Source organism: Corvus kubaryi, unplaced genomic scaffold, assembly GCF_017639235.1.
Source record: "Corvus kubaryi isolate FWS band 111438036 unplaced genomic scaffold, C.kubaryi_AGA036_p1.0 split1-131, whole genome shotgun sequence".
Taxonomy (NCBI): Eukaryota; Metazoa; Chordata; class Aves; order Passeriformes; family Corvidae; genus Corvus; species Corvus kubaryi.
Window position 1 is genome coordinate 4982691 of NW_024582073.1, and position 17576 is coordinate 5000266.

The window sequence follows — 17576 nt, forward strand, 5'->3', positions numbered from 1 at the left end:
CAGCTCAAGGCTCAGTATTGGAAAAGGCAGAAGCTCTAGAAGCAACTCAAGGCTATGCCATATGTGAGCAGTGGGAACAGCCTGCTGATGCCTTTGTGCATTCTCAGAGCATTCATGACTTGAACACAGGGGGAAAGGGTCTTAGAAGGTGAAGTCACAAAGTCAATTGTGACTATTGGCTGCTCTAAAGTAGTAGTTATGTTAAGCAAAAACAAGGTGTGCTAACCTGTGAAAAAAAGTTGACATTTTCAGCTGGGGTGCCAGCTTGCCCATCTCCCCTCTCTCTAGCAATTTACAACTCCGTTCTCCTATATGTAAGACAGCTGAAATTTGTTGGATTGCTTTAAGACTAGAAGTTGAAATTATAATCTCACCTTGAAGAAAAATCAGTACAGTTGTAGTTTCAAAATCATCAGTGACAGAATAATGGCCTGGAAGAAGTGTCAGGAGAGAAAGAGAACATGATCTGGACCAACAATTTTTACTTAGTCCCAACAACAACTGGGATCATAGCACAATAATCCCAGCCATGATTTTTGTCTGCAATTGCAGACAACTAGTATTGTTTTTCAATTTCTTCCAGCTCCCTGTTCCCATGATAGATGTTAATGGGCCTTTAAAAAGATTTCATAATAGAAGCTCAAGATGGTGGTTGAAATACAACTTTTTGAGTTTTAAAGAGAAGGGGGGAAAAAAATCTTAAACATGACCTCATGTTACATGATACTTTGCTAGTATGCACATGAAATTCAAGCTCTACAACACATTTAATATTAAAAATATGTTCCAAGTTCTTTTAACTCTCCTGAAAACTAGTGGGAAATGTGGAGATTCCCCCCTTTTTTCAGTATGTGCAGTCAAATATGAAATAGGTATTTGGTTTTCATTGAATGCTTGTTCAGTTTGTGTCTGACACCAAGTCTTTGTCCATTGGTGGTTTGGGGAGTTGTGGGGTCTGAACTCTGAACTGCAATTCCATTCTTCATCAACACAAGATACTTTCAAGGGCCTGAAACATGATGATGAGCCATGCTTGCTCCTTCCTCTCAGTGAACAAATCACAGAAATAGGAGTATGTCACTATAGCTGATGACTAAATTGTAATTATCAAGAGTGTTCAATATTTTTTTCCCTCATATGCTTAGAAAATGATGCCTTTTTATTCTACGAGAACTGTAACTCCTTTTTCAGGTGGTGGACCCAAATTCATACAGAGTAGCTGACGTGGAAATATAAGTATACAGATACTCCTGCGCACGTTCCTTATATAATGCACAAATATATTTTGTTTGACAGCACCTTAGTGCAAAAGCATAATGGAAATGACAGCCCTTCCCTGGGGTCAGATCTTTACAGATAGGACAAAGCACAATTTTAGGCTTTGCTAGTAAGGTAGTTTTCCAGAATTTAGTGAATTGTGATGTCTTATTAATACAAAAAGTGTGGAAAAGACCCTTAGGAAACCATAACAGGAATATGCAGAAATTAAACTGAAAAAGATAGATATGTGAGAGGTTTCTCCTGTCTTGTGGGAAAGTATTTAAGCTAAATAACTTTAGCTTAAAGAAATAAATGTTAAGAGGACCTTTATAAATATTTAGAGACTAGTAATGCAGAAATACAGAACCACTAAATCTATTAAATGTTTATACTATAGCAAAGGCCTCTGGCTGACAATAGAGAGCAAATAACATGAGAAAATCTCTCTGACAGCTAGACAGAGAAGCCATTTGCCTCATCTTAGCTTCCATCATAGCTATCTCTGTGCTGACACTGAGAAGAGCAGTGTTTATGGAACCATAGGAAGGAATTGCTGATCCTCAACCCTCCAGAGGCAGCAGGGATCATGCCACTGGCCCATGCTGCCCTCCCAGCCAGCCCTGATGCCCCAGGTGTCAGGAGGCTGTCTCTAAAAGGCTTTTGTTTACTGGGTTATTGACATTAAAGAGCTGTAGTAACTGGGGCAATTTCCCATGTAAGTGAAACATATGCATTTTTTCCCCCCCAAACAAGATGGCAAGTCTCTGACACTGAGAGATCATCAGGGAGAAGATACCCAAGTGCATCAATGACAGGGTACACAGTGCCCAGAACAGCAGTGGCAAGCACCTGGAAATATTGCTGGCATTATGAAATTCAAGTGCAGGTGCAGATCAGCCTGTTTCTAGTTGCCTGCTTAGATATGGGTTTTGCAGCCTGTCTTTCAGCAAATGTTCACTGGAAACTGTAATCCAGAAATTTAAGCTTTGCTTTGTACATAGCTCATTCCCTTCTTTATCAGTATTGAGTAAGGTTTGATGTAGGCAGGACCTTCCTAGCCATAGCTGGTGATTACAGTAGCTTGAGGAATGTTCTTGACATGAGACAGTTCTTTATAAAAAGCAGAAAAGGCACATGCATTTTTAAAAAATCAGGTACTTACTTATGAAGCTTTTTTTCCATATGCAACATTCACACAATAGCTAATCCTTTCAGGAACTCAGAATTACCAAGGAAAAATAATTTCTGTTAAGCACTCTCTTCTGGGATTGATTTCCCTATACCGCAAAAAAAGAAAGAGAAATTTTGCACATAGGACCAGAACTCACAGAAGCTAGTTTTCTGAGGAAGGATATTGCAACGTCATCAAAGAGCAGCAGGGTAGTGGTCACCTTCACTACCAAAGATACTGACATCTCTGACCTCTTAAGCACCACTATGGTTGGACTGGAGGGGAGATTGTGTATTTGTTGCATTTTAGCTTATATTTGTAACATGGGATATAGTGGGAGTTCAGGTGCCTTGCTTCTTTTTCATATTTGACTCCATTTCTTGGTGCACTGTGGGCAAAAGTGAGATCAGAAGAGTTGGTGTTGTCCCTGTCTGAGAACTGATCAAGAAAACTTTAGAGTTTAAGTGTTTGACCTGAAATCCATGTGGTTGGTATTTGGGTTATGTTTGGACTTCTGTCACTGCTAATGTGCACATGGTGTGAATGGTCCCTGTGGGGCAGGAATTGTCAACACCTTCTTGTGAGTCAACTTCTCCAATTAAACCCCATCTCTCCTTTCTTCCCAGGCACAGCAGGAGCCTCTCAGCAGGGTCTCACAAGGGAGGTTATCAGCACCAGGTTATCCAGGATGCTCCTTGTTGATCAGCTTTGGTTTCTCCATCATCCTTTCCACTGGATTAGTTCATGGGTGCTAGAGCATTTGGGGAGTTTGTGTAACGGGGGTATAATACTTGCTGTTGATACTTTGGACCCCAGCTTGTATCAAGACCAAATTACACAGGGATGAGGCTGCTTGCAATGAGACCATAGCTGAAACATACTTGTCTACCCTGATCAGGGTTTAGCTTTGGATCAGCAATGACAGCCCATATGCAGTATTTTCTTCTGATGGGCAATTTTAAGTGCTTTGTATACATTATTCTTAATTGCATTCAGACAATGTGTCTGTTGCTGCTGCACTAAAGGAAAACAGCTCCAAAATACGACTGATGCTGGAAGTGAGGTTGAGAAAGCACTACTGGAACTGAGCAGGGGAGGGTTTCTGCTCTGTTTATTTGTGTTGGGCCTGGCTCACAACCACTGTGACTTTTCAGATTCACTTTTTTGCCCTGTTTCATGCCCAGGCAGAGACTGTGAAATGACACAGAAAGCAGGGCACTTTTAAGAACAAATGCATTATAAATCATAGAATCATAGAATGGTTTGTGTTGGGAGGAACTGTAAAGATCATCTAGTTCCAGTCCCCCTACCATGGGCAAATACATACATATAATTTTTTACCTGTGGAATTGCTTTATTTAGATCACTAGAAGAGAGGTGAATAAATCTATGCAGTTGTCCTTGCTTATGTTTTGGCTCTACATTTTTTCCCTATGTCAGCCTGGGTAATTGAAATCCTTGAGGTCAATCCTATTTTCAATCCCTCCTTTGTGATGCTGCAAGGAGAACTCTTTTTTCAAACCACTGTTTAAATTTGAATTTCAAATGACATGGATATATTTCTGTTGGCCTTGAGTTTAGCTGAAGATTGTTTTTACAAATGGTAGGACCAAGTTAAGGGAGCCCCAGGGTTTTGCATCTCTTTGCTCTGGCTCTTGGGATGTGCTCCTCCTGAAGCCTAGAGTGCAGTCTCCCTTGAGTGTGAAACACGGTGCAGGGCAAAGATTGCCCTGTGGCTGCCAGTGTTGATACCAGCCAGTATTGCAGCCCTGGGTAAATTCAGCAGCCACCACTGCTCTCCCACCACCCAGTGGTTAGCTCATATGGCCAGAATTTCAGACAGTAGATATCTGCTTCATAAAAGAGGCTGTGCAAACAGAAGAAACTATTTTCTCCGTTTCCTGTATACACCTAGTGACACTATAACGGCACAAACTGCACAACACACATTATTCATGTCTGTTTATTTCTCTGGGGTTTGGCCTTCAAATTGTTTCTGTATCATACAGCTGCATGGATGTACTTGCTGTCCAGCACAACTTAGAAGGAACATAAATCTGTAGTTCACCTTGGCCTGCAGACAGTGTTGCTTTCACTTTCTGACTGGCCATGTTAATCAGGTATCCCACTCTTGCAGCTGCAAATCAGGAATTGTGATTAATATTCACAATGAGAGAGCTAATTACTACTGGCATGTAGCTGTTTTATGTTTCTCTCTTTTCTGGGAGCCAAATCCAACCATATGGAAAAATGTAGCTTAGACACTATAAATATGATTCCACTTAGACAGTCGTCTCTTATGTTTTCTGTTATCACAGCGGTGTCAGCACAAGCAAAACAATGAAAGTGAAGAGATGCTGTTGCAAATTTTATTACAAGTTTGAGGTCTTGGGACTTTTTTTTTCTTCTTCAAGGACACTGTGTTAATCTGAAGAAAGAGGGCTTGATTTGTGTTCATTTATGTCTGCCACAATTATTTAAGAAATAGCTTCAGTGATCATACTTGAAGAGCTCTGTTTCTTCTTTAACTATTTCTGGCAGAGCTAGAAAGATATGCTTTGTATCATGACAACTTGTCTTCTCCAATAAGCCACATCTTAAACTGTGTCAGTCCTCTCCACATTCAAAGTAGATGCCTTCTGTTCATTGCTGTTGGAATGAAGCTGTTGACTGTGCATCTGCAGTGCAGCCAGCAGCAGCAAGTGAGGATTTCCACAGAAAGTGAAGGCTGTAGCAGCAAAGTGCAGATGGGCACCAGGCAGTGGTTGAATCCAAATAGCTAGGAACGTTTGGGCAGAGCCATTTTTGACCTTCATCTTGATCTTCATAGAACCTGCCAAATAAAAGAAAATCTGCATTTACGTACCCATTCACAAGGCTGGTGCTCTAGTATCAGCCACTGAAACTTTACTGACATGAAAAAGACACAGGCAAATGAAATAAAATGGGGAGGAGTAGGAATATGTCTTATCATATTCTGAATCTTTGCAGGATTGTTGTAAAGCAGAGATTGTCTTCTGAGAACAGCTAACAGTTCTCCCCAAAGCCACTTCTTTGTGTTCACTTTATTGTGTTGGGTCTTTAGACAGTTTTTTAACTATTTTGTCAAGCATTCATAGGCTGGATTAGCAAATGTAACCTTACTGCAAGAGGGAGATATCAAGGATGGGTTTCCAAAACACTCTGTTGAAGAAGGTTAGGTGAGTAGCACGAGGGAAAGGCTTTTGTGCTTCTGCTTCCTATGAAATCTAAAGGAGAGCATCCTGCCATGGTTTAGGGTTCTGGAAAGAAATAGAAAAATACCTGCTGCAGTGGTGGCAGGAGAGCTTTTCCTTTCTGTCTTACATGAATATTGTTGTAGTCTTGCCTTGCAATAGGTGCCTCAGATAGCTTTTCATTGGTCTTTTGAAGTAGTTGACCAACCTTCTCTTCCATAAGAGCATTTTCTTCTGAGATGCCTCATTTTGCTTGTGAGAGGTTTCAGAAATCACTCCTGTTACAGACATTCCTATCCAAGCCTTAAAGCACATACACAGCCCTTACACAGTTGCATCAATAGGACACAGTTTGGTTTGAGTATTTTTCCCCTCTTTAAGATGAAACTTGTCAGAAACGAAGTAAATGATGGTAAAACATAATTTAGTGCCAAAAAAGGGTTCTAATTCAATTGTCTCATCAAAAGTCAATACCATGACAGAAATTAAACTGCTGCTCTGAAGCTGATACAGAGAGCTCAATGACATCTCCTCATATCATCTTTCTGTCTCAGGAACTGCTTCCAAAATCCTTTCTCTTCTAAAGCTTCTGTTCAGTGTACTACTTCTTTTTGTGACACTTAACCCACTGGCGTTGTGTACTGTATGTATTATGCATTGCCTTTTGTGCATGCCATATATTACAAAGAGCTTTCTATCCCTAAGGGTTTCTGCAGCTATTTCTGTGAGTTTGTCCTACAGGGCACTTCCATGAAAGTCATCAGTTAGCCTTTGCTATGAAGAAAGACATAATAGTAACTGAAAGTAGGCCAAGCTCATTAGATTATGATTAAAAGACAGATTTATTTTTCTTTTTATGCACTGAATGTGGTTCTAGTGGGTGGGCAATGGGCAGAAGTGGTGCTGGAGAAGTCACAGGTGATGTGTCCTTGGTCACTCTGTCTTTTCAGTTATTTTATAGCTTTAATTGAATACTGACTCATGAAGATTACAGTGACCTTTAATTTCATTCAAGTGACTTTCTTTCATGAGTCTTAAAAAAGAAATGCCATGCATGATCCTGCCTTTGCTGTCTAGGATGAATCTAGAGCAGATAGCTGGAAGCATAACTAAGTTTGTTTATTTGTCCCTTACAATGCTGTATCTTCAGCTCTTTTGGGAACATGTATTTCTCCACTAGAAACAGAGGATTTTCCCCCAGAAGTATTTTAGAACCTGCCCTGAGGTCCCCAAGCTGGTGAAGTCCCAGGCTGGCCCAAGGACCTTGGCATGAGGACCTGGACCCTGTCCCTTGGTGGGAGCTCCTCACTCCCTCCTGGACTCTGGTGAGGCTGCAGGGTCAGTGAGACCCCCCTATCCCCACTTGCACCTCTTCCTCTGTCAAGGCAATGACCTGCCTATTTTAGTGTCTCAGTTGAGCTGGAATAGCAGAGTTGGTAACTTCATCTCCATGGCTGAATTTAAAACCAATTCATCAGATGCAGTTTGAGTAGTAAATGATCAGTACAGGCCTGTGTGGGGCCTGGATTCCTGCAGCCGCCAGGTGTTCAGCTCCTACCTGCAGCTCTCCCTTTATTGATTGCTGTGGTCTCTACAGACCACAGTGCTGTCCTCCACATGTGACCGCCTTGGTGACTGGGAGAGTTTTTCAGGAGGCAGGACTGGGTTAGGTGTCTTTTTTTTCACCAGCAGACCCAGAGAAGCTGTCAGGCCCCATCCTGCTCTCCTTTGTCGACCAGAGGCAAGTAGGAAATTACAGACTGTAGCCTCTGGCTTAATTAGCCTCCTGCTATTCTTGTCCTCTTGTATCCACAGTAACTATTTATACACATAAGACTACACACAAGACCGAAGCTCTCTATTTTTCCTTGACCAGCAGTAGTCTTCCCATGTAAGGTGGTAACTCACCTCCTTTGAAGCACACACTGGCATTTTTCCCTCTTGTTAATCATCCACATTCACATGATCATCACAGTTTGTATTCCAAGTGATTCCTTGAAACCAGATAATTTCTATAAGTACGTAGCATTTAAATGCACCTTGCTATCATGTCTCTCTTTCTCTCCCTTCTCCTTAGATGTAAAGGAGCATCCCACTATGGCCTTACCAAGGAACGGAAGAGGCGTTCCCAAGACTGCTCTCCAGACCATGGCTCCAGCTTAGCAGTAGCTGCCCTGGGCCCTGAGCTCTCAGCAGCTGCGGCCATCGCCTTAATGACAGATGAGCCAGGGCTGGTGAACCCGGCCTTCAGCCCCACCTCAGATGACAGCCAGCTGGGCAGCAGCCCTGGAGACCTGCACCGCAGCAACCGGAACAGAAGTAAGAGCCAAAAATGATGGCTTCAGAGCCTGCTAGCCCCTTTCAACATTCACCTTTCTGTTAAATATATGTCACTGGAGGATTTAAAAAAAAAGAAATAAAAAGGGGAGGGGGAAGCAAAAGCTCTCATTTTACATGATTTATCTAATTGTACACTCAATGACTCAATAGATTTGAGGTGAAAAAGAAAATGGCTTAGCCAGGGGCAGCATCAAGCTAAAGATGGTCTACCTGCACACACGTAGACTGCAAATCTTCAGAAAGATTATTTAGGCAAGTCTTATCAGTTGGAAAATTAAATGTTATGTGTGGTGGGCTGGGGAGATGGTATAGCTGGATAATGTGTCTTCATTAATGCTTGGTGGCCCAAATAACCCCCACAGACATGGACACCTACCCAAAATCCTGTTGGGAACTGTGTTTGGCAGTTGCCAGGTATTTTCAGGAAAAAAAAACCCAAACCCTTAAGAATTGCCTTAGGACCTTGGGGAACATCTGCCAGCTTCTTGGGAAGGTGCAGCTTGAAGGAGCTGGTCCTGCTGAAAAACAACAGTCAGGGACAAGCTGCATCAGGAAACTTTGCTTTGAACTTTCACCTTGTGACACTGCACCTGTCTCTGATGAGTGTCACATTTGAAAAACATGGCCTGGCCAAAGGCAGACTCAGAAGTGTTGATGGTGAGTTCAAAGCATGTATTTGAGGATTCTGAAGCTAAAATGGAAAGCCCACCTTGTGTGCCACCAGTTGCATGTTGGGAAAATGGATTAAGGGATAAGAAAGACTAGGAAATGAGAAGCACTATCCTTTTGTTGTGCCAGGGTTTGGAGAGGTGAGGAAAGGAAGAGTGCAAGAAGAGAGCACCAGAATCTCAATAAATTCTGTCAGTTTTATTGAGTGTAGAGGCCACAGTCTGGTTTGAGGGAATGTTGCATTATTAGATTACAATGTTTGGCTAGCATGCAGAGCTGGAACAGACAGAACAGCAACAGCCATGAAGATATCTTTAGCAGGATGGAAAAGAATGACATGTTTTGAAAGTATTATGACTTTTCTTTTGTATTGCCTTACCCAAGTCAGAATATGTGGGTTTTTTGATCCCTTCCACCTGATAATATTTGAATTTTTTGTCATGAAATAGTTAGCAATCGTTGATGGCTCGTTGGAAGCATTGTATGGTTTTGAGGCTATAGTAGTAGTAGTGGGGATTTTTTCAGCAAGAGTTTTTAATGACTTCCAGCTTTTTTTGGTCAAACATGTATTTGGTCAAACATTTTATATGTATTTTTCACAGGATTGCTGCTGATTTTGTCATGATGGAGGATTATTCTTTCCAAGGCTACCACACTCACAGGAGATTTCTCCATGTGGTTTGCCATACAGACAGGAAGGTGGCAATTCAAGGGAGTGGGACTGAGGTAGGGTGATTGTACCCAGATTCAGGTGGGTGCAGCCTTGAAGTATAAGCAGGACTCAGGCAAAGGTGAAGTACAGGCAGCCTTGCTGATGATGTTACACACCATCATATGCCGAGGGCTGCAGAAATGCTGTGGTTCTGGACCAGAAATGTTGAACTGTATTGATTTGTTTTCTTCCTGCTGTTGCAGCTCGACATTTTGAACGTTCCACTATAAGAAGCAGATCTTTTAAAAAAATAAACAAGGCATTCAGTGTTCTTCGAAGGACTAAAAGTGGAAGTGCCGTTTCCAACCCGACTGACCGGGAAAGGGAGACTGTTGGAAACTCTGCTGCTGGAGAGGAAGGTAATGTTTTGTTCATCTTATGTTATCACTTAAAATGGGGTAGGGGACCCTATCCATGTGGGAACTGGATATCCATGGCTGACATGCCTTTCATGTGGTGGGCTGTCCGTGATTAAAACAAACAAACCAGAAAATGCAATCTTTCCTTGTTTTCTTCTTTCAAAAGATGTTACTGACTGGCAGGCAAGAATGTTGCTGAGGTGTGTGGGACCTCACGTAGGGCTGTTCTGGTAACAGCCTGGATGCTACAGCCAGCCCAGTATCTAGCCCACAGGATGTGGGATCTGGGTGTCTGGGATCTATTACTGGAGCTGTCATTGATTTGCTCTGTAATTTTGTTCAAGTCTCTTCATCGGCATGTGCATGTCCCCCTAAAGCAAATGGATCACAATAATCATACTTCAGAGGAACTTAATGAGTTTTGGCTAATGCTTATGAAGCACTGGAAATTCCCAGTGGGAGGATGGTATGAAAGTGTAAAGTACTGTAATTATTCCAGCATTTCTGTGGGATCCTTTATTACCTCAGCCAGGCAGGTGATGAAGTAAGAATGCTCCACTCTTAAACAGCAGGGAGAGGCAAGTTTTTCTGATGAATGTCAGGGATGAGGGGTCTAGCAGGTAGTAACACTTAACATGTGGCATTCTCAAAGCAATAAGCAAATGTTACTAATCAGTTTGGTCCATAATTATGAAACTAACACTGGCATTCATGCATCAAGAGGAAGTGATGATGGAGTGGGAATCAATGTCTTAAGGTCTTCACTGAGCTTATTATTCCTTTGCTTGATTCCTAAGCACCTCATGTCTCTTCCCGGATCAAACGTCCAGGATGTAGGCTTTAGGAATACAAAATATCCGATTTCCTTTGCTCTGTATTCAGGTTCTCACTGAAGCCCACACAAAATAAGGACAAAAGGCTGCCAAATACTACTTTCAGGCATCATTGTGATGCCATTGTGAATAGTGGTGAATCAGAGAACCATGTTCAATATTATTCTGCTTTATTTGCTTATTCCTTCAGGAGAGTTTCACTATGTTGCTGTGTTCTTGGTACTAGCTCTCCTACTTCACATATTTGCTGATACAGCCGAAATAAAACCGGGTAATTCAAAATTGTGAACCTTTTCCATAAAAGGAATGTGAATATACTCCTTGACCTGGAAACATCATTAATAATTTTACTTTATTTTTAATAATTTGTAATAATTTTTATTAAATAGAATTTTGTTATTTTTCCCCAAGTAAAATATTGCAAGTAAGTTGTATATATCTCTGTTTGAGCAGGCAGATATATTTCTCATTCCGCAACTTTTCAATCCACTGTAAGCAAAAGCTTGCCTTTTTTCAGAATGAGTGAAACTGCCCTCAAGTTCATATTTTTCAAAAGGCATCTCTTCAGGATGAGATACAGACTGCTTTCTACCTAGACATATAGCTGACATTAGTTGGAGTTCCACTGAAATCTTGGCTTCATGTCCAGAGTGTGCAGATGATCTAGATGTCAACAGCACCTATCCAGTAGCCCAGTGCAGTCCAGATGTTAGCAGAAAGGTGTGAAGATGGCACTGGCCTTTACATTTCCAGCAAAAGAAAAGCATTGTTGTTTCTATAAGGGGTATATAATGGCAATCACCCCACGGCCCCAGTGACAGTGTCAAGATTGTCATTCTCTCCTTGGCTCTGCTTGTGGTTTCATTCCTTTGCTACAAGCATTCCTGTGAAATTCCAAGCGTATTCTGCTGCACTGGAAAGACCAGGTAGGCGTGTAATTACTTAATAAGCAGTTACTCTTAAGTATGAGATCACAGAAGCTGGGTACCTAAATTACTTTATTAATTATGTTTGCAAAGAATGCATTTTGATTACACAGTTCTGGAATTTGATCTTAAAAAAAATGCAAGCAAGTAACTTGCAGCAATACAAACACAACTTGAACAAAGATTTCTATTCAGTCCTTTGCAACAGGTGCTTTGTGTAATGGCATCTCAAAGCCTTTCTCTGTTTCTTCTTGCTGGAGGAGGAAATGAATGTACTTCTTTCTGTAGTAGTTATCATTATCCTGCCAGCTGGAGGCTGGTTTTCCAGTTCTGTATGTTTTCTTCTTTTATTTATTTTTTTTAATCCTCAGCTGCTCTGAGCAGTCTGCAGCTAGACTTCTGATTAGAGCTGTTGGTCAGTCTTTAGGGATAGCTGCTGTATGCTCTGCCCTGTGCTCGCTAAAGGTCTTACCTATTGAAGAAAAGGGAGCCCCACATGTCTGTCTCACCATTGCCATGCCACTCTCCTGAGAATGGAGGTGCTCCTGTGGGGGTGAATGAGGTGGTTCCTGACTTCAGAGGTCCTCACACCCAGTGGGAAAGCTGCTGCTGCCTTGCCCAAATTTTCACAGCTTCGTGTCTGGGACCATCTAAGAACAAAACTCAGACATGCCTCATTGCTCCAGGAGATTGGACAGGACCTCACCAACTCTCTGGTGACTCCTTTCCTCACCAGGTTTAATCAGTGTATGAGCATAATAAAGCTGAGGCTATGCTAGCCTCACAGTGAGCGCAGTGGTATAACCTCTTCTTGATAAAGGAGCTGTAAGATCCTCTGGCAAAGCTCAATGTATAATTAATCTGACTCCCGTTTTCAGAATTCCCCCGTCTTAGTTCACATGTCTCTGTTTAATCTGTGTTTTGCCTGTATTTTGGTCAAAGGAGCTCTGAGAATGAACACCACAACAAGTACCTATGTATTAGCCTTCAGCAACCCTTCATGCAGAGTGTGTAGGTGCCTTTAATCTGAAGCTGCTATGTTTGTTGAGCCAGTGCTCGGTTGCAATATGACCGTGCAAGACAAAATAATAGTTTCTGATGTGGGAGAAAAAATATTCAAATTCTTCTTAACTTGAAGCTGAATCCAGTACTGGTTTTGGAAAATTTGTTGACACCCAGGGACATTGTAAAATACGATGTATAAATCAAATATGTTTCTGTTATAATTACAGCAGAGAAATAGCTACAGTGGAATGTTATCTTATACCTGGAGCTGGTAGCCATCCTGCACTGTGGAGATTACTCCATGATTTACATTTTTATCCTGTGGTTTGATTTGTTTAAATAATGTTATATGTGCTCATTTTGGATTTAAATGATTCAGGCTTGCTTTGTTTCTCTGTTGAAATGTTTTTGTGATATTTTCAGTAGAGAATTGTGAAATGTCCAAACCAAAGAAAATGTTAGAGGTGAATGAAGAGTACAAACACCAACAAGAAAATATTTGGGGGAAGGAGGTGTTAAGATTGTCTCATTTTTAATGCTTTGTTATTTGTAAAATACCATGCAAAGAAATATTTTTGTGTAGTCTGCACGAGTGTAGTCAGCACTCATGCTTGTGATATTTATCTGAGAGCAATTTCATTAACAGCTTTTACAGCTACAAATAGCTTTCCAGGTCTGAAGTAGAAGTTCAGAAAGTTTAAAATAAGGAGTTTCATTCTGAGGTGTGAGGGAAGGTGTCAGGGACATGCTTACAGCACTGATGAATTTAAGATGTAATATCTTCTGACTAGATCTACTAGTGTAAATGACCTTGACAATCTACTTAAATGATACAATATCTCCAAGCAAAGACTGCTCGAGCTTTGCTATGCTTATTTGTATCACTGTGCTCCTAGTTTGGCTTTACACCTTAAATTCAGTTCCAAGAAAGACTATAGATATATATACTCTTTACTCAAACTGATCTACAAATACGAGTTTTAAACTAGCTAATGTTTTAGGACGAAAGAATTTGTAGGTACAACCGAAAAAAGCTCCATACAGTTTTACATTAAAAGAGCTGTGTTTCTGACTTTCAAAAACATTCACTGATTTAATTTTGCAGTCAAGCCATTGTAAAAGAAATTTAATTTATGATTGCTTGAGGATGGCAAATATTTTTCAAAGTCAAACTCAGTCTCATAGTGGATGCCATTCTACCATCTGTTATTGCTTTGCAGCAGTCAAGACCAAGGCAGCCCCAGCAGGCACTGGCAAAACCACAGAACAGGCTTCTTTCTTGTACTGCTCTGTGTGAACCCTGTTGTATTTTTGAGATAGATATGTATATATATATACACACATACATATATATGATTGATAGATATTATAAATACTTCAATGTTTGGAAAAGTACATGAAGAAAAAGAAGGTAAGTGAAACACAGATGGTACCAACCATTTCATGGCATTAAGGCTCTCTATGTACAGAAAAAAAGTGGTTTATTCAGCCCCAGGACAAGACAGTGCAGCCCAACTTCTGTCTCAGGAAGGCTGTACCCCACAGAAATCCCACACTGTTCCTCTTTTTCTCAGATTTGATTCAATTACCATTCTGATTTCCCAAAACAGTTGTTACAGAACTGGTTCAAAGTACTCTGCTCTGGAACAATGAGCCAGGCAATTTTCAGAAGAAGGAGATTGTCTTTGCAGCATTTCTTCTGCTGCAGACTGATAAATTTGCCTGCTGTAGATAAGAGCCCCAAGTCTTTAGAGACACAGTCAATTCAGCAACAGTTTCATTTTAGTTCTTTTGGGACTCCTTTGGTGAGAGGAATGTCCAGAAGCAAGAAGAGATATTAGAACTGGCATCACCTTCTACCTGCCCCTTCACCGGAGCAGCATTACAGGAGAATTAATGGAAGGCATTAAATCAAAATGATGGCAAACCTCTAGGAGAATGAAATGATAAATGAAAATCTGTTGGGAAGGAAAAGTTGCAGAATAAAGTTCCCCACCAGCACAAGGGCATGTGACATTCCCAGACGCATGAATTTTCCAAGAGTAGGTTGCACAAGCTTAATTTAAATTCTGGTGTCCAGATGCTGGGAAACATGAGTGTGTATTCCTGCAGATAGTCCTATTTGTGGGGGTGAGCCGGCACATTAGTCAGGCTGCCTGATCTAAATGAGGACTTGCAACCACAGATACAAGTTTTGTTTACAGTGGCCTTTGATTAATCTGAACTCAAGAATCGCAGCAAATATTGCACGTTGTCACACTGAATCCTGGGAATGATAGCAGAAGTTACCCTCGTGGCAGCACTGTTGAAGGAGCATGACACACACAGAGGTCAGCAGAAACCTGAGCACTGAAGGAACATTACCATTAAATATTATAAACTGTGGGGAAAAAATAGTAAGCATACTTAAAATTTTGTAACACTCTGTCATGGCCACTATGCTAACAAACACTCAATGTCCCACGTGGTGCCAGATAAGTGGAGTTCACTGGGCAAAGCTGGTCTCTCCTATGTTGTTACCATAACAGGATGTGTGAAAATACCGATACAATTGCACACTAATATTAAGAGAATACTGCTTGAGAAAAAAGCCCACACAATCTTTCTGAATGCAGGTGACATTTTATTATATTGACAGATTCAGAATGCTCCATACAACCCCCTGTGACAGAAACCCAACACTGTGTGGGAAGACCTGGAAGAATCACCAACAACAAGACAGAAAGTTTCCTTCTTTCTAAATTCAGCAGCTCTTCAATATTTAAGGACTGGAAATATAAAATGGTAAAGAAAGGTATGCCATACTCCTGGGTTTTCCTGCTCTGGAAAACCTGACTAAAAAAAATGGAGAATTTTAGTAAGAGTGTAAGGGCTGGAAAATGGAGTCTGTGAAAAATGATACTCCAGCCTCACAACAGGATGTATATATATCTCAAAGGTACAAGCCCTCAAGTCAGTTGGAGTCCCTTAAATTGGGCTGCTGAGGCCCCAGTCATTGTATGCAACCAGGTGATTAAGCAGGGTCCACCTTTTCTGGGTATGGTATGTACATTAAAAAATTCAATTTGAAGACATTGCTTTCTAGACATGGCATCATCTTGAAATAGGCATGGTAAGTTTTGATCAAACTGCACACAATGTAGGCAGACTGGTGAAAAAGCAACTATTAATTTTCTTATTTAAAAGAAGTATATTTGCGTATGTTATATATTTCAATTGCCACACTTACTGTTAGTTTATCAAAATAGGCATTGGCCTTTTACTTACAACAGTCTAGTTTTTTGATAGTACAAATGTCCATGTAGATGTCTGGGATGAAAAGAAGAGGCAAGTCTTCAATGAAGAGAGCAGAAATTATTGGATCACAGAGGAGTTATTTTGGTTGCTTAGCCCATCTGAGGAGAAAATATTTCTGTTTATTAATTATATTTGATAAAGAGCACAAATCAAATTAAGACAGAAAGTGAGGCATTACAGCCTGCTAACTATGGAAGAGTAGCATTAGAGACTTGCAGACTGGCAAGAAAAATGTTTTGGAAAACACATTTCAGAAGAAAATTAGACATTATCAATTCCTCTAAAAGAATCTGCATAAAGTCATATTGAAAGTCAGACAAGTGCCACTGCAAGACTTAACAAACCAGGTAAGGCTTTGTTCAAAATGCAAAGAAACCTATTTATGTTTACATGTTTATATGTAAAGATATAGGTCTTGTACAAGTGTAGAGACTTGTTCACTGCCACATTGCCCTGATTTTGCTCTGGGATAATTACAGAGTGAAATAGCATGAGTGTGTCAATAGTTCGTTCAGTCCACAATTCTCCATGGACAAGAAATGCAACGGGATAATTCCTTAAGAAGAGTTTTCAGAATGAGCTATGGTAAAATGAACATCAGGGTCAAAAGGCATAGTTTGTTAGGATGTGAAGTGAGTCATCATAATAGAAGTAGGTATATTATAGCCCTGTTTTGATAGTCTTCAATATATACACGTATATTAATTTATTTGCATGCAGGGAAGATCTAGGTATCCTGATTTTCATTTGTGTTTTTACACATAGCTACTCTTACAGCCACACTAAGAGTGTGAAATGTACATGCTTATTCTGATGCAGGGATCAGGCTGTTGGTGATTTTTGAGGAGTATTTTTATTGTCTGACTTCAAGCACCCCACTGAGATGCCAGACTTAAATGCCTCTTTTCTTACACAGCAGTGCTACCTCCAGGGGTGGTTTAGCACAGAAATCACTCCCTTTGGATGCCTGTACACTGCAAAGGAAGTTAGAGCAAGTAGATCACCAAACTGTGTATCTGACTTAGAGGCAGGATTTAGATCAAGTGAATCCACCCTTCAGGACAGAGAGAATTGAACAAATTACAAGCTGAGCAAGTAGCGTTTAGAAAGTAGATGAGCATGGGGGAAATGAAGCACCTTCCATTCCTGAGACATTAAAGTTGCCTGCAAAACTGAAATAAACATGTATTAGCACAGAAACTACTATTGCAAGAATGAATGGTTGAGTATTTGGTTGGTAAATGAATAGTTGAGTATTGGGTTGGTACAGGCTGTATAGTTATCTAGACAGACTTTTATTGCCTGTCAAGTCTGTGTAAAACCACAAAGTCGAAGTCTGTGCTACTGGTAGGTGCTTTTTACAGATGTGGAGGAGGACAGCTTCCCACCCTGATGAGCATATGATCAAAGAAGTGGTAAGGGATGCAACCTAGTGTTTCTCAATATTTCTTTTCCTGTTCTTTCTTTCCCCTTGCTCTCTCCCAAAAGGTTTTGGTGCCTTGCTTGTTTGTTGCCTGCTAATTCTGTAGTAGCAAATATTTATTCTATCTCAGATACTGGTCTGTTAAGTTTCATTTTACACTTAACCACTATTCAATAACACTCACTGTACTTTCATTTCTAAATAAGGTTATTGAAACAATATTAGCAGTTAATTTTTTTACTTACAGGTTTGTCATATAAGCACTGGATTGGACTCACATGCAAAAAGTTCAAACCCTTTCTCTCAGCTGTGGGGGATTCAAAATAATTGAAGTCTGATATGCCTGTGCTAGAAAATTCACTTCTG

At 40.6% G+C, this 17576-nt stretch overlaps 1 protein-coding gene across 9 annotated transcripts in view; it reads left to right on the forward strand.

The window, feature by feature from the left end:
• Positions 1 to 17576, forward strand: part of LNX1 (ligand of numb-protein X 1) — a 123486-nt gene that overhangs the window by 79668 nt on the left and 26242 nt on the right. For 7 of the 9 annotated variants that reach the window (XM_042053400.1, XM_042053397.1, XM_042053403.1 and 4 more), the window contains 3 exons: positions 7724 to 7965; positions 9571 to 9726; positions 15129 to 15284. In XM_042053400.1, the coding sequence (XP_041909334.1) occupies positions 7724 to 7965; positions 9571 to 9726; positions 15129 to 15284 (554 nt within the window). The remainder of the gene's footprint in view (positions 1 to 7723; positions 7966 to 9570; positions 9727 to 15128; positions 15285 to 17576) is intronic. The other 2 variants (XM_042053401.1, XM_042053405.1) reach the window with 1 other exon arrangement.